This window comes from Oxyura jamaicensis, chromosome 5, assembly GCF_011077185.1.
Source record: "Oxyura jamaicensis isolate SHBP4307 breed ruddy duck chromosome 5, BPBGC_Ojam_1.0, whole genome shotgun sequence".
Taxonomy (NCBI): Eukaryota; Metazoa; Chordata; class Aves; order Anseriformes; family Anatidae; genus Oxyura; species Oxyura jamaicensis.
Window position 1 is genome coordinate 58,485,586 of NC_048897.1, and position 23,690 is coordinate 58,509,275.

A 23,690-nucleotide genomic window follows, 5' to 3' on the forward strand; every position below is an offset into this window, starting at 1 on the left:
TATATTATTATTATTACTACTTAAAAGAGAAAGATCAGTGTTTAAAGGAGTATCAGTAAATGACTACTTTATTACACCAAAACTATTTCCTTGCCATTTTCTTTCTTTACTTCCCTAAATTGCTTCTCACAAGTGTTTCACTCCATTGTTCAGATGATTCTGCTCACAGTTCAACTTCCCTGCAGCAATATCCTGCAAGATTAGAAGTATTTATGTCTGCATGGTGAGTTTGAGGTAGATCCTTCATCTGAAACAAACAGGTGTAACTCTCTGAAGCAATAGTGAACTCAACCTTGCACTAGTAGGAAGCCTTGTTCTTCCGTATTGTGCCTATTTTTGAATGGGAAAAATAAGATCATCAGCTGAAAATAAAAATGCTTTAACTCCAATAATGGTCTTCTCTTTGGACTTAACAGAGTATACCCTGATTCCATGTGTATTTTTGCCATTATGAGAAGGGGTCACTGGTGCCTTCCAACTATTTTTGCTGTCTAGAGGCAGAAAACGTTGTTATAGGGACATTTTGTTCTTGTAGATCATCCAGCAAGCATTGTATAACACACCCAACTAATAACGTAATTTGGGAATAGATGAAAATACACACAGCTATGTAGACGCATGTATATTAAAACCCACAAGCAGCTCTACAGAACTTAGATCTCCCAGCTGCTTCATGGTCTTGGGCAAATGAGTCAGGACCTGTTTCCCAGAAATGCTAAGGGGTCCCAACTCTGTGCAAAACCTGAAGGAGCTTTATTTTTCTATTTGAGGCTCCTCAATCTCTTCACACCTCAATTTTCCAAAAAGTGCCTAACAGAAATTTCCTTATTGCTGAAGACATTTGAAGTTACATAGATGGCATACATCACACCAGATCTTCTATTGTTTTGTCAGCTGCACCCAAAAAAAAAAGTCTAAAAATATGGATTTCAAACTCTTTACCTTATTCCCTCTTCTCCTTCCCCCCCCCAAAAAAAATAAATAAATATTAAATGTACAACTTTGTAGACTTAAAGGAGAGAATAAGTTTACTCTTTTTTACTCAGAAATAGTATCAGTAAAATTATGCTATTGGCACCAGAAGAGAACGGGAAAGTAACAGTACTTCAACGTAAGTCAAAGTATTAAAAGAGCGGTTAAAAAAATAGGGTACAGTTAGACAACTGGTTTCAAGAAATGGATGGAATACCCGTGTTTAAAGCCTATGATATACTTGGATAAGTTGCTATTCTAGAAGTGAGAGGTGTAAAGAATGAGCAAGAAAACAAATGTTAAAAATAAATCCAGACATGCCATGTGAAAGGAAAAGTCATAAGTGAGATGAAACCAAATAAATTTTGATGGACGGATGACTAGTTAAGCAAAGGTCAAGAAAAAACCTTACGAATTCAGTAAGAGAGGAAGACTGTTTCATGGGCTGTATATTCAATCGATCAGAAGACAGAAGAGAACATTCTCTGACCCTGAACAAAGAGAGAGAGAGGAACAGGCCAGCTGAAACCGAAAAACATGATCTGCATAAAAGAGAGTCAAAATCAGTTTGAAGTCTTTTCAGTGTACATCGTAAGAGGACCATTTTTTAGCACCCAACCCATTTAAGCACACTTCATTCCAGTTCCAGGCTAGCTAGAATCAGTGATTTGGGAACTTCAGTCTCAAGCAACCAAACTGTGCATGTGTGAGGCTGACAACTGATTTTTTCAAGCTGGATGCCATACCTCCTGCAGGATTTCATCACTGTTCTGATCACGTGGTAGGATATCCCTGAGGAGGTCCGGGAAATATGGCCAACAGGATGCATTCCTATTCTTCTTACCTCTGTAATGGCAGATACCGATCCATGCCAGAAACAGGATACCAAGTGAGGTAGACTTTTGACGTAAGTAAGGGAATTCCTTAAAATCCTATAATGGACACAAAAGCATAACAATTCCCCCCCCCAGAGATCCCAACTCATCTCTGCTTTGCTTTCCTGGCAAAACAAAGAAAATCAGAAGGAAACCATGTAGACAGGTTTCCTAAAAATAAAAGTAGTACTTAGCAAGTTTAGGTCCACTGTAACTGATAAGACAACATAAATAGTAGAATGTTGGAAAAAATACAATGTATGAAAGACCATGTAGATCTAAGGCTGACAGAACATCTATTAATGGGACACCTATCTGTATGCTTCTCAATGCCCCTCTCTATTTCCTTCCTGACATTAATAAACAAGCCAGAAACACATCCTGTGTAAGAAGTCTGTACTAATGACAAACTGTTCCTCCAGAACTAAATATTAAAAAATGTTACATCATTTTGTTGAATTCGGAGGACAAGGACAAGTTCTTCTCAAGAAAAAAAAAAAAAAAAAAAAAAAAAAGTCAATATTTGGAATAAACTTCATTCAACTTAGTTTTTAGGATCCTTGACTTCTGAAGATTTATGGTCTCATTGGGTTTTCATAAACAAACCAGAAGGGCACTAATTTTACACACACACAGATCCTTAATCCTGAGTAACTTAATCTTTTGTCTTCCTTTTTGACAGAAAGAAAGAAAATATCAGTGCTACCCAGAATACACTTGCTATTTTTGCTGCTGTTTATTCCTGAAATAACATTAAGTTTTGTCAATAGAAATGAGCAGCAGCCATCAGAGCCTCATAGCAGGCATTCCACAGGGCCGCAGTGAATAGCCAACACAAACGTTAAAGCAAAACTAGGTCCTCTTTCAATAGCTTTTTCTCAAACACAGCTTCCAGAGTCTGTGCATTTTTTTCAAGACAGTCATTTAAAAAAACACAGATGAATGTATTCTCGATTGACGTACATCAGGAATTGCCTCGTAAAAAAAACAGTGATAATCCAGTGTCAAAAATGCCATTGAATAGAGTCATTTTGGCTTGGCAGGGCCGCCAGGCTGAGGGCCTCTATTCATTATTTTTTTTCTCTCTAAAGCTGCACAAATAGAGCTCGCCTTAGCAGGGAACCTCAAAAAAAGCCGTAAGTTATTTTAATGACTTCAGGGAATTCTCCTCTTTAGGTATCTATCAATGCCTAGGTAAGGAAAGAAGAAATCTCTTTGAACTTCTTATTCACAGTCCCAATGCTACACCGTGTGTATCTGCCAGCAACCTTCAGAACCATAATGACTGAAAGACTGGTTTGAGCTGTTATTCCTTATTCTAGAAATAAAAGAAGGGAAAAAAATAATTAGGGAAAAAGATAATTAAAGCAACTACCAGAAAACCAACCAAACAAAAACATGCTGATAAAGGAGAGAGAATTTCCTTTCTAAAAACGATGGGAAAATACTTCATTCTTAATCATGCAAGAAAAAGGTACTATGGAAAGTAGATTGCACTTCAGTGCTCTGCTAAGACTGATCAAGTTCATTTCAGTGGACATCATACTGTTCTTTGGAATCAAGTTAACTAAGTGCTGCTTAACTGCCCTTCATTTTAATAACATTGTGACAGAAATGTTGGTTAACTACAATATGAGTTTCCATAGAACTCATCGCATTACAGAGCAAGAGAAAAGTAGAATAGTAGAGAAATCACAGAATTTTCTAGGTTGGAAGAGACCTCAAGATCATCAAGTCCAACCTCTGACCTAACACTAACAGTCCCCATTAAACCATATCCCTAAGCTCTACATCTAAACGTCTTTTAAAGACCTCCAGGGATGGTGACTCCACCACTTCCCTGGGCAGCCCGTTCCAATGTCTAACAACCCTTTCGGTAAAGAAGTTCTTCTTAACATCCAACCTAAAACTCCCCTGGTGCAAGAAAGTAGGAAGGTTATTACTTAGAAGACGTACGATGCATGATCTAATTTAGGATGCTTTTTTGTTGTTGTTGCAAAGAAGTACAAGTTCTTTAATACTGAACAGGATGCATGTATTTTAGAAATAGTCACCTTCAGCATTCAGTCAAAGCATTAAAACAGACACTTGACATCGATCACCCTCACAAAACATACGCCGTTAAAGTGATCTGGAATAATTGCACTGGCTCAAGTGATGCCTGTATTTGGATCTAAGTGACATGCCACAACACATCCCCCAGAAGTCCAAGCATAGATATGTTGGAGATCTAAGTAATTAATAATAACTTTGCATGTACAAATGCTTAATTCCTAAAAATACCATCTCAATTTATTATTTTACCAGCAAAACTGAACATTTTAGGATTGAGACTAATAGGCAGCCAAATTCTTTCTCACCATGTGCTCTTGGAAAAACACACTTGTCTCTTCCAGCACCACTCAAAGCTCCTTCTATTTATAACATTCAGCTGCCTGCACAGATAACTGCATATAACTCTCTCTCTCTCCCATGATGTCCCTTCGTAAATATTATTAAACATGTTTTTTCAGGAAGTTTATTTAAAAAAAAATCAGAGTAACTGAGGACATAGTATACAGAGAAATATTAAGAAGGTCTAGCAGGACATCAAACTGGTAGAGTTTCTGTGTATTCACGGTGGTATAACAGAATCCCAAGCGTTTTTTTTTTTTTTTTCCTCTATTAAGACAACAGAAACTGAAACTGATTCTAAGCAGTAATTTATAGACTACATACTGACATCATTTGTTTCCTCATTGCATGCTGTCTAGACCAAGCTGTCAAGCTTTACAGTAAATAGCATTCAAATATCAAATACAAATGTATTCTACAAGGCCTAAAGAGCACCCTTCGTTACTCAGAATCATAGAATGGCCTGGGTTGAAAAGGACCTTAAAGACCATCTAGTCTCAACGCCCCTGCTCTGGCCAGGGTTACCAAGCACAAGAGCAAGCTGCCCAGAGCTGCATCCAGCCAGGCCTTGAATGCCTCCAGGCATGCACAACCTCTCTGGGCAACCTGTTCCAGTGCCTCACCACCCTCTGAGTGAAAAATTTTCTCCTAAGTTCTAACCTAAGTTAGAACTTACCAAACATATTTGATGTATTGATAATTTACCTAAACTATCAATACATCTACTCTGTTTATAACACTCACAAACTTCAGGCTTATTTTTTCCCCAAAGTCAGTGCCACGAAATGACATTTTATTATAGTAACATACAACGATATATCCTTACACTAAAATTTTTAAGGAAACCTTAAATACGACAGTGACCTCCCCCATCCCTGTGCTCTCATCTTGCATCCTTATAGCATACTGAACACCTATTTGTTGATACAAACTCATAATTTAAAGATGAAAGAACAAAAAAGCATATAGCCTCACTTCTGCCAACAGGACATAGGTGTTTCGTTGCTGTAGTCAGCTTTTCCAGGCTTGAGATGGTGCACTACAACAAGACTGCTTAGGCCTGATTCTTGCTCTCATTTTTTTGAGCTTGGTTATTGAGTCCATACTGATGATTTGTAAACGTTGACTTGACCATTCAAAAAATTGAAAGCTCCTGAAATAACTGTGAGGGTAATGTCCTTCATGTAGACATACTTCATCTATTGCTACTGAGGGAATTTGGGAAATAAAACCCGTGATTATAAATCAGTAAAGTATCTTTACTTCAAGTTAGTTAAGCTACCCCACCTTGAACCAGAAGTAAATAGCTCATTATAGGAAGGAAGAGCACAGAAGAGAAACGATGCCTCAGGGAGAAATCAAGTTTCTATATTCAGCTTAGTTTCCATTTCTTGCGGCTATGTGAGAATCCAAGTCACGACCCCCAGGGGCAGAGGTGAATGCCTCAGTACACTCAGCTTCTATATGACCTCTGAATTATTCATTAGCTACAGGCTTATTTTATACCTTAATGAACTTCTTGGTACAGAGGGTCGTGCCGAAATGTACTAGAGGTACATGCGGAAGATGGTTCATCTTAAGGTTGAATAGCAAGACTGACTCTTGTCAGTACTAAAGCCTTAGCTCTACTGAGAGCATTCTGTGCAATGTCTCAAGTTCCAGCCTCCAAAAACACTTGAACAGAGATGCTTTTTACCACAGTTGCCCTTCTCTTGCAATCCCTACACAAAGGTAGCTGTTTTCATTTGAAAAGTGAGAACTTATTACTGAACAGTTACATGGACATAACATTTGTTTCTAAGACAAAGATTGAATTCAATATAAGGGTGAAAAAGATAGGTAGTAATTCTGTTATCCATAAATCATGAAATACATACTGCTGCATTGACTAATACCATTTCTACTCTATTTCTTATGTCATTATGTTGCTTGATGGCTTTCAGCAAAGCAGTGGTTTTCTGTGGCAGAAGTAGGAGGATTGTTTTGGAATATCGATCTTTGAAAGAAGATGTCAAGATGTCAGTTGCTTCTTGAAATCAAAAAAAAAAATCATACTCCTTGATCTCTTCTTGCGTAAGATGAAATGTAAGAAAGTAGAAAATAGCACCTAAGCTTTGTGCAATCGTTTGTTAGAATTGTCAATTTTACAAACACTTGCATAGTTTCAAAAAATTGGGTTAGCAGAAGTGTTTCAAGCTGTAATTCTACATCAGGCTGCAGCTTCTTCAAATACTTGTTTTAATATACAGACCTTCAATTGCACTGTAACTATTATACATGGTTTTCTGCATCTGGTGTATTTGCACTTGGTTTTCCTATGAAATCCTATTTTTCCTGTATAGTCCTACTAGGAGTAAAGCAAATCAGCAGCTGGGTTCAGGTGACTCCTGCAGGAAAACACAGCTTAGTTATCCAGTTCTCTAGACATTGCACCACAAAAAAAAAAAAAAAAAAAAGGCACTGCTCGGACTTTAAAGGGAATGAGAAAATTTGATTGAGAAACTGAAACTAGAAACCAAAACTTGGTAAACTTCAGGAATAAGAACCTCTAGTTCAGGAGGATTTTTCTGATGTTCCAGCAAAGGTGGAAATATATTCAGTCAAGCATACTTAAGGAGGAGTTATGTTCATATAGGGCTTGGCAACTAGGAAAAGCTCACATATCATGTGTAGGTTTTGGATTTTTCACATGGCAGAATTCAGAAGTTTATATTTTTATTTTTTTTTAATTTCAATTTTAAAAAATAAATGCTCCATTTAAAAGCCAGGCATTTACCACTCTGCCTTCTACTTTCAGCTGGTATCAGAAGTAATGTAACTTCATTTTTACAATGTGAGACTGCAATTTGTCCACTGCAAGCTCTTCCGAGGTGGTGGTATAGCAAGCTGTCTAGACAGGTTGCTTAGAGGGCTGTTACTTTCAGGGATGATAGAGAGCACTTAGTTGAGTCTGCTGTTCCCTCTTACAACCATTTCAGAAATGAAAAGAGGGGGTGATAGCTGCAGGGGATTTTGCTCATTTACCACTACTTTATTAATTCCCAAAGGCTATTCGGTCTTGTAGCCTTGCTGAAATACACAGAATTGTTAATACTTATGCACACCTACTCCATTGATGATCATAGTTGTCCAACTATTAACTACTGAAAGCATTTACTGAATTCTATCTTCTCTACCCACTAACTGGTTTTCCTTTCCTTAAGAACCCTATTAGCCTGTTGTCTTGTGCCACAAGAACCATTCCAAGCATTTTGCAGATCCTTCAATGTTCCAGGGTAACCCTTATCAGTTGGTATGATTTGGATTCCTGGCTTTCATCCTTTGATGTCTGCATTAAGTATCTAGGGGATTGCTAACACAAGGGGGGCAACCGTGGAACTAAGTTACGTAAAATAGCTTTCTTATCTGAAAAGTACGAGATGCGTTCCCCAGAACACTCATTGGTAGGAGGATCACAGAAAACAAGCTTTGTTTTCCCAATCTGGGCATTTCATTCCATCTTGCGTGACTAGTTCTGCTGGAAGTCAAAGGGAAAGGCATGTCATTTATGACACCTCTCATTTCAGCAGTTTGAGGGCTGTACTCCAGCCCCACTTATGCTCATGGGGGGATATTTACAGAAATATTTATTCATGAGAGCTATACAGAAACACATTCTGGCACAAAGCAGAAGCTAAGTCAAGAAATGCTTCAGATTTTTTTTGTCTTGCAGTCATAAAAATCAGGAGATAAGGCCATTATTGTAGGTTGGATGTTTCCAGTCACTTCCACAATAGTGAGATGAAACAGAACAGCAGGTATCATGGATAAGGTTTAAGCCCGAACAAGTGTTTACAGCTGGAATATTGAGATTAGCTTCTCTTCCTGTGAGAGCTCTGAACTGCAAATACAAAAGGCCCTGAAGAAACTTCTGCCCTGGCAGATACAGAGATCTAGTTCTGTATTTCTTTAGCTCAGGTAACCTTCATCTGCCCATTGGTCAAGAAAAATTGCTCCATCTGTAACATGGGCATTCATGTTCTAAAAATAAAGTTCTTGGTAGTTTTTTTAAAAAGGTATTTACAGAAAAAAAAAAAAATCATTTTCTTAATGGTTGCTTGGCTTCTTTAAAAGCCTTCAGCCTCAACATTATCCTCTGTGTTTACAGGTACACCTGCTCCATTCAAGCTTTCACTCAGAGCTTAGCTGACCTTAGTGCCATGGCAATCAATTGACACTGGCCTTTCATGTGGTCATTAAGTGTTTTGTTCAAGAAGGTCAGTCACTTGTTTCAAAATAGTCTTTTGAGGCAGTCTCAATATTACTCTTTCAGTCATCAAACCACAACGAATCTCCACATGGAAAAACGAGGACACAAAAGTTGACAACACCATCCCTCACATTTTGGTGTACTACACTGTTACTCTGGAATACATTGACATACTCGCAGATCCCAAATAAGCGTGCCTCAGGATTGGTACCTGCATCAGTGATGAAGACAGTGATATTAAGAAAGTTAAGCTTATTTATATATATTTTTTTATTATTAAGAAGAGTTGCATAGGAAAATAATTAAATATTTACATTCCATTGGTAAGGGTTTGGTTAAAGCAGGAACAAAAAACAAAGTTTTTGTGTCCCAGTAACTCTGAATAAACATCATGTCTTCTAATGACATGTCCACTTCCCATTTATAGAATATAATACTAGTTCAGGATAGCACTTAACTCTGTCAGATTATCCACTTTCTGCATTAGCACTGCTGAGTGTCATGTTTAGAATTAAACTATTGGCATACTACAGGAGAAGGCTTTCTCCAAAGTGACCATGTTTTTATATTGAATTCTGTTTTGTACATGAAAAGTCATGGTAGAAACATGATAGATTACTTTTCAACAAACTCATAACACATGTGAACAGAAGAAAGATTCTAATGCTTCTTCTAGGTTTACACTGATACCTAGTGTTTTACACCTTATGCCATCATTTGTTGGTGCTTGGTATGATTTTAGAACAGAGTTCTTTAAATCCTTCTCAACAATATTTCTTAAGCAGCATAGAGATGAAGTGAAAGATTTGGAAGGCTGAATCTTTAGAGTAGAATACTATGGCACACAGGAGCCAGCACCAGCAAAACCATGTGCAACACCGTGATGTACGATGCATGTTGATATCTTGGAAGATTTTTATACTGTCACTGACTGAGAAAAATATTTGTTTCCACTGCTTAAAGGTTTCACTTTGCCTATATGACAGCACTGCTAAGAAACAGATGATAGTTGAAGAAATCAGGCTCATTTTAACTACAAGCAAAATCTTTTTTTAAATAGCTATGGGTGAGCAAGTAAAAGTTCCTTTTACAAACTGACATGTGGAATCCCAACGCAACTTGGTCACTGTTTCATTTAGATTTCTGCCAACCCAATGCAAGACTGAACTACGGATGACTTGCTGACTTTGAACTCTGCAAAGTTTATCAAGGAAAATTTTCAAAAGAAAAACTGCATTAGCACTCCATTCTATGGACCACAACCATTCATCCAGATCAGAAATACGAAGCATCAGTATTTACCTCATTCTTCCCATGATAAAAAAAAAAAATCCCCGTAACACATTGACAGTGTTTATACAAGATGATCAATAGCAGTGTTTGCCAGTGCTCATGCAAGCCCAAGTAAACCATTTGCAACAAATAATTCCAATAAGTAACTATTTTTAAAAGTATCTTATTTTCAAGATGAGACTCCCACAAGGAGGTTTTTGGATTTTTTTTCCTTTCTCCCCCGCCGAACCATGTTACCATGCCACCAAAAATACACTACTCAACCTGAATTTTCCTTTTTGAATTGATTGACAAGATAGGCTAGAACACATTACTTGGACTTTTTGGTAAGGTAGCAAAGCACATAACCTACTGCAGGCACAAGTTCCTTGATGTCAGTTTGGGGTAGGAGAGGTAGTTTTCAAGTTATGTTGCAGGATCCCAGGGAACAGACAGGAACACAATTCCTGAACTTGCAATGACCCCTTAACATAAAATACCCAGATTCCACAAGCATTTCTACTATGAAAAAAATCAATATAGGAAATTTAGTGAGGTTGTTTAAAAATAAAGTGACAATTTCTAGTAAGGAAAGCACAGGATATTTTTTTCTTCCAACAGAGCAGATAGCATAACATCTTTTGTCCATTTTCAAGTGCAAGAACTGAAGTACCAGCTGTTCCAGAAGCTTTTTACAGAGTTGGAAACGAAGTTATTTACATATTCACCTACTTAAGCTGAGTTGAAGTTGCAGTCTTCCAAATCTCACATATAATCCTGTCACAAGGTTAAGCGTCACATTCAGATATTCCCTAATTCTCTTGCTTAGATTTTGTTCCAGTGATCATAGTGAAGTGACAATAAAAGTCATGGTATCCCTTGGAACCCGTGCAAGTCCAAATACATGATGTAGTCCACAAAATATTGGAGTCATCATTCTTACCAGGGATTCCTTAAATGTATTTCCATCCAACACTATAGTAGGCATTAAGGACATAAGTGAGATTATATTGATCAAGTGTGGTTCTGTTAGAAAAAAGAGACAGCCCCATTCTGTATGTTTTCATGACTGAAATGTTAAGTTTTAGAGAAACTCAAGTTTCAAGATGTTTAGTTAATTGACATTTTGGGGGGGGTTGTTCTATATAAGCTAGAGTAGCCATATATAGCTATTTTAACACCTGGCCTAAAATAAAAGCTATAGGTGAGTCACAGTGGTCATGGAAAAGTCTTACAGCATGCACATTTACCACTTCACAAGCCCTGATGTGATAAAAATGCCAGAGGACAGCAGAAGAGGAAGCACAGCACTAAGCACTAGAGGGCACACCTTAGGTGCACACTGTGCCAAGTTTAACACCAGCACAGCTCCTCAGGCTGCTTTGATTTACATTAAGAACCACATTAGCTCCCACATAGAGATCACCATCCAGGTAACACAAGGTAACAGCCTCTTGGGATCTTCTAGTGGTACCTCATACACTGGAGTGCTAAGATGCTGAAAACTGTTTGTTTGCATGTGTTCTACCCTGTATCTCAAGAAAAAATGACTTCAGATTGCATACATGTGACAGCAAAGACTGCTGTGTTGCTCATCCGGTCTTGTACTTCACTCACATATTACAGGAGTCAATGAACACAGAGCTGAGGAAACAGTTTAGATAAAGGCAGGCTTACCAGCTGGTGCAGAATGCGAGCAGTGAAGTTGAAAACCACAATAATCAGCACAGAAATCACTCAATTTGCCTTCCTTGAAGTCTGACTTGGAATCCTCTTTGCTGTCAATTTCATCTGAAGGAAGTTTATCCAATTCAATTAGCACTGCTGACATTGTGAGACAGTCTCAGTGTAACTCAAAAACCAGTCAATAAAAGAACAAACCACCTGAACTTCTGCTCATTTGCTGTTTGGGGAAAAAATAGCTTCCTATCATAAAAATATTTCCCCAAGCTGTACTAGAGCGAAATGCTTTTGACTTCCTTACTGAAAGAGAAACTCCATTTCCATGAAGCTGTTCTTCCAGCTCTGCAGCATTTGCTAAATATTGCAGCTCTTCCTTAAGGTAGAAAACTACTTCTTCAACAAGTTCTCTCCTCGGCGTGACAACAATATGATGGCACTTCGGCAGAGCTGGTACAAAAATAGAAAGGCTAAGTGGAGACATCTGCATCTCCGCTAAGGTCTGGACTAACTTTAAGCGTCTAATTCCCATTTTGTTACCCGCTGGTCCAACTGGGAGGGGCTAAGCAGTACCAATGAACACAAGAGCATTCCCCAGCCCGGGGAAGCCGCTTCTGCCGCAGCTCGGTTTCCTGGGTGAGTGCTCAGCTTTGTGTCCATACGCGCGCAGCAAGATACAGGCACACCACACACTCCATCAGCCCTTGGAAAAAAGCAACAACCGGCTCCTGGTTCCTCTGCTCCGTGTTTTTAAGCCTTGATTATACCGATGATACCGACTTGATTATTCCTTTTAGGATAACCACTTTTAGTAACCCTAAGCAAACCGGCTCCCTCTCTGCACCTCTCCCCACGCTGCGATACCGACAAACGCCGGCAGAACTCCGGGGACCCGTTTCTCTCCTCCCCGCTCCTTCCAGCCTCTGCCCCGGCGGCTGCAGGCGCCGCTAACCAGTGCCGAGGGAGGCACCCACCGGTGGCGGGGGGGAGCTGCACGGCTCCGAATTCCCCTGCAGGACGGCAGAGCCGCAAGGAATCGTCACTGCTCCTGGCGTGCCACGCTGGGCAACCCCAGCTAACATGAGCCTCGTTTAAAACCAATTACCTCTCCAGTTCCCGTGCCGGCTGGGAGCAGGTAGGGCTCTCCTGTGCCTGTGTGGGAAACAGATCCTTCACCAGCAGCCGGCTGTCAACCTGGGAAACCTCAAATATCCCAGCAGGACTCCTTCTCCAACTTCAGGGAATTTGCAAGACAAGATAGTGTAGGTGAGTTACAACCAAAGCAAGAAACCCAGGTGGGGAACGAAGCTATTGGTATTAAGTAGAGAAAGAGGGAAGTGGAACTGAAAAAAAAAAAAATCAGTCACAGAGGAGGCTTTCCAAGAGGCCAGAAATAATTTGAAGCAGTTCTTTCACTTCAATTAACGCACATCAGGGGTGGGAAAAAGGAGACAGCTTGGTCAAAGAATCACAGCACTTCCACGAACTTCAGAAACAGTTATGTAACAGGGAAAACAAGCAAGCCAATGTTAGAGCTTGGAAGGCAATGCCAGCACAACTCATGCCACAAAAGGTGAAAGAAGAGTTAGCAAAACAGACATACATCAAAATTAACAGAACCATGTTTCAGTTCTCCTACATACATAAAGTCTAGTTATACTGTTATTGAATGCTGAAGTAACACTATTTTATTCTAAAACTATCTTCCCCTAGTTGAAAATGCTGGCTGTTAATAGCAGATTTTACAGAAGATAACAGACTGGATATATCATAAACAAAACCCATAGCTTAAATTGCACTTCCCAATCACCGAATATGCAAAAAATATGAAAAAAAGGTATTTCACATAGTTGTTATTCTTAACTCCAGTATATCAGGACTCGTAAAGAAGGCAAAAACTTCATCCTCTAGTGACAAAGGATCATGGAAGCAGAAGAGTTCTTTTTTCCAACAGTGAATATCCTTACAACTTTTTACTGTGCTTAGCTGGATACCTGTGATATTCTCCAGCATATGCAAGCAATTTTACTTCCTGCACCAATCTGTATATGATGTTTTAGGTTTCTCCAAAGGTATTCAAGTCAGTTTATTTTTTACAGTAAAATACACTATCTCATTATGTTTCTATTATGTTATCTACATAGCTACTGTATAACTCTGAATATCCAAATCACTGTAAGGCATATTACATCTTCAGTGTGGCTTTCATTTGTGCAAGCTTTTTTCCTTTATTTTACACATTCATGCATAAGTTAACAGTAGGCAGTAGGCACTGCTTGGCATCAATTTAGAGATTCTCCAAACTGTTTTACCCTGTTTAAGCATTACAGGGTGTCTGTAAAAACCCTGAAATACCAGTTAACTGTGCTAACAGGTAAGGATCATCCTTTTTACAGTGGTAGGTGCTTAACGCTCTGCCTGCTTTGACAGCCCAGAGCTGAGCCAGCCTCTGAGCAGCTCAAGTCCTGTGTGGCATGGCATCTTTGGCATCTCTTTAGTGTCCTCATCCCTCTTTCAACACCAACAGTAGTGGATGGCAAAACCAGGAGCCTAATTCATTTTAATACATGCATCTATTTGCCAAGAGGTTTAGAGTGTTTATTTTTCCTCCTTACTCTATTAAGTGTCCCTTCTTGCAAGGTATTACAAAAAGACCTTGCAAATAGCATAGGAACAAACCATTTCCAGAACCTAAAGTGCCTGAGGATACTCATATAGGCACTTAAGTGAATAATCATAAGTCCCAAAACACGCTGACTCACCCAATTCTCTAAACAGTTTGATTCCTATCAAGTTGCTCTGTGAATAGATACTCTAATACCTCTGGTCAAACGTGTATGTACTTGAAAGTTATATACTCAGTTATTTACAGTAGTCTCACGGTTCTCATGCTTTGTCACCAAAGCATCAAAATTTGCAGGCTTTGAAAGCACCATTCATACTACTAGCAGTATTTTAGGGATAACAGAAAATTAATCATAATATGATTCATGATCCAAAACTCAAGTAATGCCGAACACCAAGCTATGAACACTTATTCCTCAAAGACTCTAAGTAAGCAACTATTTCAAGTCAAATAATAGTCTCATTTGTAAAGAAGTTTTTTGTAAAAAAGTTTTTTGTTCAAGGGAAGTACATGTTTATACAGTAATGAAGATGCATTGATACAAGTCTCCCTCAGTCCAAGGTTTCAGTGCTTAGACCTTCATTTAATTGAAGACCCAAGCTTAATGACCTCCTCAGCTTGGACAGAGCTGTGCCTCTTCCCAGGGACTGCTCTGTTACAGTGTCAGTGGGGAATCTGAGGTGTTGATTTGAACCTGCTGTCATACCTATTTGAACAAGAGATAAACAAGACGTTCAAAACAGAGGAGATGAGTTACCACCTTCCTCGAATAAGGCTCAACTAAGATGGAATTATATTTATTATTTGAATCACAGCAGAGAAGAGTATCTGGTTATATTACAAGGTTAAGATGCTCCAACCACTAATATGGGAAGTAGGCTACAGATTACTGTGCAGCACCCACTTAGAAGCGTGCTATCTTTGTTTTAATACACATTCAGAGGCATTCAGCATCTCAACTCACATGTAGTTTTTAGCCTGACTACATGATTCAGCAAGCCAACTTCTAGTCCAACAGCAATTGACAAGGCCTTTGCAGTCAGGACACAAACTTGATTGAGGTCAACAGACAAAAAAGAGGCTTCAGTGCACTACAGCAAAAAAAATCATCTGGGAAACATGCAGCCAGATGCAAACAAAGAACATGGAAGAGAAGCAGCAATATAAGCATTGATTAATCAGTTGAATTAATTTGTCTCATTCCTGGATGTTTGTTGACACAACCTCAAACTGCGAGAAGGCAAGAAAGGAAGAAAACTGAACGAGTTCTGAACTCCTACCAAATAAAATCTAGCCAGGTCCAATAAAAAAAGCCTCATTTCCATTATAAGTAGTTACCACCTTATTGAAGGTTTTGTCACAGACATCACATGACCAAAAATGAGACTGGCCTGTTTAAACAGGGAGTTGTGGCTAGAGCTTAGGAAAAGAAGAGGGTTTATGGTCTTTGGAAAAGGGGGCAGGTCACTCAATGATTGTAAGGATGCTGTAACGATGTGTAGAGCCAAAATTAGAACGGCCAAAGCTCATCTGGAGCTCAATCTGGCTACTGTTAAAGACAACAATGTTTTTATAAATACATTAGCATGAAAAGGAGGACTAAGGACAATCTCCATCCTTTACTGGATGCACAAGGAAACTTAGCAACAAGAGATGAGGAAAAGGCTGAGGTGCTTAATGCCTTCTTTGCTTCAGTCATTAGCAGCAAGACCAGTTGTTCCCTGGATACCCAGCACCCTGAGCTGGTGGAAGGGGATGGGGAGCAGAATGTGGCCCTCACAATCCACGAGGAAATGGTGGGCGACCTGCTACAGCACTTACATATACTGAAGTGGATGGGGCCAGATGGGATCCACCCGAGGGTACTGAGAGAACTGGCAGAAGAGCTGGCCAAGCCGCTTTCCATCATTTATCGGCAGTGCTGGCTATTGGGGAGGTCCCAGTCGACTGGCAGCTGGCAAACATGACGCCCATCTACAAGAAGGGCCGGAGGGTAGAGCCAGGGAACTATCGGCCTGTCAGTTTGACCTCAGTGCCAGGGAAGCTCATGGAGCAGATTATCTTGGGTGTCATCATGCGGCACTTGCAGGGCAAGCAGGCGATCAGGCCCAGTCAGTATGGGGTTATGAAAGGCAGGTCCTGCTTGATTAACCTGATCTCCTTCTGTGACAAAGTGATGCGCTTGGTGGATGAGGGAAAGGCTGTGGACGTGGTCTACCTTGACTTCAGTAAGGCTTTTGAGACCGTTTCCCACAGCATTCTCCTCCAGAAACTGGCTGCTCTTGGCTTGGACTGGCGTAAGCTTTGTTGGGTTAGAAACTGGCTGGGTAGCCAGGCCCAGAGAGTCGTGGTGAATGGAGTTACATCCAGTTGGAGGCCAGTCACTGGTGGAGGCCCCCAGGGCTCGGTGCTGGGGCCAGTTCTCTTTAATATCTTTATCCATGATCTGGATGAGGAGATCGAGTGCACCCTCAGCAAGTTTCCAGACGACACCAAGTTAGGTGCATGTGTCGACCTGCTCGAGGGTAGGAAGGCTCTGCAGGAGGATCTGGATAGGCTGGACCGATGGGCCGAGGCCAATGGTATGAAGTTCAACAAGGCCAAGGGCCTGGTCCTGCACCTGGGGCACAACCACCCCAAGCATTGCTCCAGGCTGGGAGAGGAGTGGTTAGAAAGCTGCCTGGCAGAGAAAGACCTGGGAGTATTGGTTAATAGAGAAGTAACTTGGTTTATACTCAAGAAAACTAAATGCAGTTTTACCTAATAGATAAAGAGACCATAAATACAGCATGCTGTAATGAACCAGAACAGTTTCTGAATAGCAGAAGAGTTTATACTACCATAGCACATTTTTTTAATATTACCTTACAAATTAATTCAAGAGCTATCTGTTTGTATTTCCATAGAAGTGGTTATTTAGATAGTAAGAGGTAGGGAAGCAAACTCCATCTGTCTTCTGTTACAGACCCAGGAATACCTCAAACTGTTTGCTAAATCAATTGAGTTAGTGAAATGAATTCAAATAGTAATGTCATCTTGATCTTTCTCGAGCTGGTAGAAAAGAGAACCAATTCCGGCTACATTCTGCTGATGAATTAACATTAATGATGAATTAGCTTTGCTAGCAATATTGAATAATCCATCTTAAAAGCATATATATATTTTTTTACTTCCCATTTTCTTATTTAGGGTTGTTGCTAGGAAATATTTCATTATGAATTCACTATCCCATGAAAACCTGAAATTCCCTTTGGAGTTCATCCTTTTAGAGTTTACTGCAGTTGTTTTAAAAGCATTACTGCAGGGTACAATGAAGACCTATTCCAAAATAGGACATAGTGACCATAATTTTCCCCAGGGAAAAACCAACAAAATTCAGTAGCCAGACAGCACACTGTCATCACCTAACTTTACCAATTATAACAGGAGAATAAGTTGGGAAATACCATTTAAAGCAGACATGCACTTAATCAACTGCAGTCCAAAAACCCAAAGGCTTTTTAGTCTTAACACTTCCTAGTTCTAGAAATACATTATCTAAATTTAGTTTAAGCCAAGCTTCTTAATATATCTTGCCACCATGTATATATACAGAATGCATCTAGAACATGCTCTGTCATTCAGGTGCAAAAGAAATTTATACTGCCAAGTCTTTTAAAAACAGTTTTGGCTTGACCAAAATGCTGATGTTTATTTTGTTCCTAGATAATGTTAATACATTTCCAATTACATTTGATTTTGATTTTTAGTATGCTGAAAGCAGTCAGCAAAATGGATCATTCGTGTTTGTGAGCAACGGTGACAGCTGGAATCCGATAGCTTACATCACAGTATTACCAGTAATAAAACAACACTTGGAAGGAAGTCTGCATTAATTTACTTTTCAAGAGGTTAAGGGGAGACTGCTGATGACTATCTGCTGACATCAGCAAGCTAAAACTATGCCCAGGATGACTTGTTTTACATCAGTGATATTCATCTAGTCACTATTTTTCAGCATAGTCTAGAAAATATTTTCTAGAAACACAAGCGTAAGAAAGGAGGCCCATAATCCTAACTCTGCCCTTATATAGATGCATTCACTGTAATATCAGATATTTACTTGGGTAAGAGACCATTCCCATAATGCACTATATAAACCTTATGCTTTGTCACATTCACATATCAAGACCTTTTACAGTTGCTAACAAAAACATTCACATGGTTAAAGCAATGCACCATTTCCCCTAAGGTGTTGCTTGTAGCATAAAGCGAAGACCAGAACAAAAATAAGAAAGGCAAAGAGCCTTTCCCAATTATCCAAGACAGTTGCTCTTCCAGGCATTTCCTAACCATCTAACATGGTGATTTTTCAAGCTTATGGCATGTAGAAATAGCTTTCTCCAGATGCATGGGATATATTGTAATCCAATTGCCCTTAGAGATAAAGGAAACAAAGATCAGCCCCAGAGGAAACCAGTGGAGAAGTCCAAAACCAAAACATGCCCTAGTTACAAAGCAATTACTCCTCAAATCTCCTCTAAAATGCTTGACTAAGGTCCTAAAGGCCTTCATGTATTTTTCTAGATATGAGCTACTTTTACATCAGTTCTAGCAAAAAGAACATTAAAAGCAATACATTACTGCCAGCAACTTCAGCTAAATAATTTTAATGTCAATTGAGGAATTTAAATATCGTATAAGATATCCATGGGTTCAATGGAGTGCCTTGGAGTTTAAAGAGTCCTCTGTGACAGCTGCAATCTTACAAAATAGGACTGGACTCTAAAGGGCATGAAAATCAAACCCAGTCTCTAATGATTTAATTAGTCTATAGCAACCCTTATCCGCAGGCAAGCAAAGATGCAGGGCAGGCTCTCCAAGACTAATGTCCACACTTCAAATCACGCTGACAGAACTCAGGCTTGATTCAATTTAATGGGGTAGAGCTTTACATGTTTGCATTTCATGAGCATTTCACAATAGGAGTATGAAATCAGTCATCCTGATTCCCATTTACTTATACCCAGTCTGGCAAGTGTCTTAAGAATTAACTGTGTTTATGATTTGCAAGTTTTCTACCAAATTCAGTCTGACATTTTAAAGGTTTCGGGCAGGATGCTTTTTGGGGTTCATGCTTACTGGAGAGATGGGTTGATACCCCAGGCCTATCAGGGTTAGAGGGGCATCTGGATAATGCAGTTCATATACTTGAACTTCTGGATAGCCCAAAAGCGCTCAGACAGTTGGACTAGGTGATCTTTGAAGGTCCCTTCCAACTGAGCTATTGAACTCAGTCTCCTTCCGTGGGCCTTGAAAAGTTGACCAAGCCTCAATTCTGCTGTTGAAGATAAGCAAGTTTTTGGACTCACAGTGTCTTTTACCCCAGCCTTTATTTCTAGCTTACATTACTCATTTCACTCATGGTAACCGGATCTAGTGTATCAGGAATCAATTCCATTTTACACATTGAGAAAATCACGCAGTGATGAGATGTTTTTTTCCCCCGTTTCCTGAAATGTTAGCAAATCTAGTCATCTCACCACATTTTATATTAAGGAAAGGTCAAAGAAAAAGACAGTTCTCTAACTCCAACTGTATTTCTAACAAATATTTATCTATATAATCAATAACATTTATAGCATCTCTCCTCAGAAAACTCATGGACTCAACCCCACCTGCACTGTGTACACTCAAATTGACAACTTGAAAACAGTCACCATTAAGCCCTCAGAATTTTTGAATCTGAGGGATCCATAACATAGACAGAAGCAAAAGGATGAAGTTGTATACTATGCATGAACCTCAATCAAATCTTTTAAGGTACTTGGTAACCAGATCTTATTTGAACTGCACCTCCAGAAGCTGAAATCGCCATTACTGAACAAAAACCACCACCACACACAAATGAAACTGAATAAATTTCTAAATGAAAAGTTATCTCATTAAAGCAAGTATCATAACACAACCACAACAACTTCACCTGAGTTTTGAGATTCTATACAGCTATTTTCTGTTTCCAGTAATGACATCCTCACAAACAGAGCAATTTCTATCTATAATTTCTATCACCTTATGATAAAGACAGCAACTACAGAAGTACATTTTATTTTTTCCACACTTGAAGACCCATACAGACAAGCATATATTCAATTCATTTCAGAAACATTTAGTTGTGTGAGACCACCTTTATTTGTATGACTAAACACAGAGCTGCCTAGATGCACAAAACTCTAGAAAGCTGAATAAGGAACTTAACATTAAGCATAACATACTAAGTACTCTCTAAGCAACAGGAAATTGAAGTCCTCAAACCTTCCCTTACTGCTTAAGAACATTTTCTAAAATGCAGTAGTACATCTTTACAGACCTTTCATGTTACTCAAAGCAGTAACAGACATTCAGCTGTTTATTTCACATCCGCATTTTTGCAAATGGTATTTCCATTTACCATCAGATTACTGAAGTTACTTGTTCCTTGAAAAATTCACACATACAATTTTTTAGATGCACACTATTTTCTCAGAGTCAGGCGGCAACTTCGAGCATGCTTAGCCTGTGGATGATAGACTTACTCAGTGAATTCATTTCAAGTAGACACTAGGTGTCTGACTTGCATCATAGTATGTGCGCGTTGTTCAACAGAAAGGTAACAGGAAATATCAGAGCAATTTAACCAGGGAGAAAAACACAATTTAACCAGGGAGAAAACAAACATCCCCCACCCCAGCTTTATCTTTTAGTAACACTAAGACCTACAGTACATACATCTGAAATTTGGGGGGGGGGGGGGGGGGTGTAAAACGACGTAATTCTGTGGCTCAGGTCTTTGTATTGCTAGTTGCAGTTCCCTGAGTACAGAGAGAATACCACCAGCCAGATGTGTCCAAGTCCAGTCTGGCCTTTCAATGATTTTCTCACAAGTCCCAACACACAAATAAAAAGCTTCCACATTCCCCCCCCCAACAATATATCCAAGCATACAAAAACAATCCAACTGCTTCCCTACCCAAAGGCTCCTGTTCAGAGAAAGGGCTGAACTTCTCATTTGAGTCAACACAGTATTATTGCGTAATTCCGCAAAAACATCAGGGCTTGTTTAGAGGTAAGAACCATTCCTTTTGTACCTCCTAGAAATTATCCCTTCATTACAAAGGGAAAATGAATATCCTAACTAACCTTTTGGCTGGAGTTGGGTCAAGTCAGACTTACTCACAAGGGGTGACTATGCTACAAGTTCTGCTCTGGAATAAACCTCTGATAAGGCAATTCATGCATTCAGTTGCACTAGAATAGTGAGAAGCATGTACACAGACTGCTTAACATGGAAAACAAAAGTTTTTCAACATAATTAAGTCCAAGACCTGCCAAGTAAAGAAACAACTGAACTGTTTTTCAAGATTGTGAGCACTCAAGCTTTGATGTTCCAAATACTCTGTAGATACCAGTTTTCAAAAAGTCATATGACTGAAACTGTTCCTGAATTAAACATCCTCAATCACCAACATAAAACCTGAGGTCAAGAGCTGCTTTGCAGAACTGCTTGTGGCAACACTTCCTGTGGACAGTTTTATACCAAGTGTTCCAAATGTGTTCCCATTAGAGAACTGCAATTGCACATGCACTGCCTGTCCGCATCCTCCTCCTGTGAGGATTTCCACAGAAGCAGGTGCAAGCAGGGGCAGGGAACATGGCTGGAGCATGCACATACACAGCAAACAGGCCTGTGCAGCAGCTCCAGAGCCTGCAGCAGAGCTGCAGCTTCAGCATTGCATTTTCTCTAGGAAAGGACCGAGGGACCTGCATGTACCCATGTTTCCTGTGCTGGAAGGAGTTCTCCCTGCCAGCATGGTATGATACCCTACCAGACACTTTGGGCAGGCAGTTAAAGGTGTCTCGTTTCAGATAAAGGCCTCTGGACATATTAAAAGCCTTGGAACAACTGCCACACCTAATCACTTATTTCTTCTTTCATAAGCACTTTTTTTTTTTTTTACAATACCAACCTCAGAAATTACAATACAGCCATCTTGAAGTTACAGTGAAACTAAAGGTAATCCATTTGCAGCACCACCATAGCTCAGGCCGATTCTCTGAAGCCTGTTCAACAACATCCCCACTTCCCCATTACAGTATGGCCTCTAGTTTTTCATGAAATCGCTCTCGATTGCTCCATGTAGGATGATGCGTTTCTGCAGTGTACTCTCATAAGGGAGTTGTTCTCTCATCTTTGGAAAGACAACATGCCTTGGATACAAGCAAATCCAAGCAATACAACACCGTTTTAATACTTCCATCCACCTGTTATTTAAAAAAAGAACAGGAACACGAGATAAATTCTGAAGATAACCAACTCCTCAGAAAATGAGGACAAAGATTTCACAAAGCCAGGAAGCAAAAAGACACCTACAAATAGTGCAAATCCTATTTGTCAACACTAGTGAAGGGAATCAAATGCTTTTCTAGCCAAGACAAAGACCTAATGAGGAAGAAGAGGTTATAAATGAAACAACTGTGCTGACATAAGGGTTAGCTCATTTGCATGAGAAAGGGAGAAGCTTTCAGGAACACAACCTAATAGCTTGCGAGAGAAAGAATCAAAACAAGCCTAACTACATGGCATCTTGACATTTACTGAAACCTGCCCAAGGCATTTTGTGTAATGTTAGCTGACCTAGCTTACTCCCATTGAGTGATAACAGCCTCCAGGGCTATCATGGACTGGAAATAGCAAGACTTCAAAATCCTATCCCATGTGTACAGAACAGGAGTTTTGGTTTCAGAAGTAACTGATTTGTAAGTGGCTCCCAAGGGGATAACTTTTACTAATGAAAACTGTTTCAGAGCTACATCTTCACCTCTGCAGTCAAAGGAATGCAAAGTCGAATTTGACACATTAGTGTCGGCAAACAAGGACAGTACAAACCACTCAAGTCTTTGAACCTGATCCGCAGTGGTCACGGGCAGCCATTCCATCCCCTTTTTTTCCAGGGAAAACATGGTGAAACAATCATTGAGGAACCTTATGATGTGTCATGCATCAAAAGCTCAAAATTTCTTGATTCCTGTAAGGCAAGAAATAGTTACAGAACTATATAGTGCAAGTGCTGTCAAATTCTTTCGCAACTTTTTGAAGATATTGAGGAAGTAAAGCAATACTAATTTTCCCAGGACCTTCAACCACCCTGTTCTTCCCATGAAGTTACCTGGCTCCTCCTGTTTCACTCTGCCTCCAGTCCCACCAGGTAGACCATTCAACCACTTTAAAATCTAGGTAAGATTTCTAAATTATACACTGATCAGTTTTAGAGTACCTTTATGGCACTGCTTTTGCTTCAGAAAAGGAGAGGAATTAGCTATACTGTATGCACTTCTAGTTGGCTTGCAAAACCCTCTCCATTAACCCAAGTTTGTCAGCTTTCTGGATTTTATATTTTTCTTCTGTAAGATCCACAGCCTGATTGGATTCACTCATCTTGGAAAATTTTAGGCTGTAACACAGTATTACATCAGATCCTGTATAGCCTCAAGCTGCTGTAGTAAGACTTCTAACTGCAGAGATGTCTTGACATGTCTCGCCTGATGTCCTCTGAAATTACATTAGTGCTTTTCACAGCTCCATCATACATTAGTGCTTTTCACA

The 23,690-nt window shown here is 39.5% G+C and overlaps 1 protein-coding gene across 3 annotated transcripts in view; it reads right to left on the reverse strand.

Annotated features, from left to right (window-relative positions):
- The window catches only part of ANO3 (anoctamin 3), a 231,268-nt gene that overhangs the window by 189,829 nt on the left and 17,749 nt on the right, over window positions 1-23,690 (reverse strand). For 2 of the 3 annotated variants that reach the window (XM_035328334.1, XM_035328333.1), the window contains exon 1: window positions 11,440-12,052. The exons of the other annotated variant lie outside the window; for it this stretch is intronic. In XM_035328334.1, coding sequence (XP_035184225.1) covers window positions 11,440-11,593 — 154 coding nt within the window. In that variant the 5' untranslated portion in view covers window positions 11,594-12,052. Of the gene's footprint in view, window positions 1-11,439; window positions 12,053-23,690 lie in introns of those variants that run through there. 3 annotated transcript variants of the gene reach the window in all.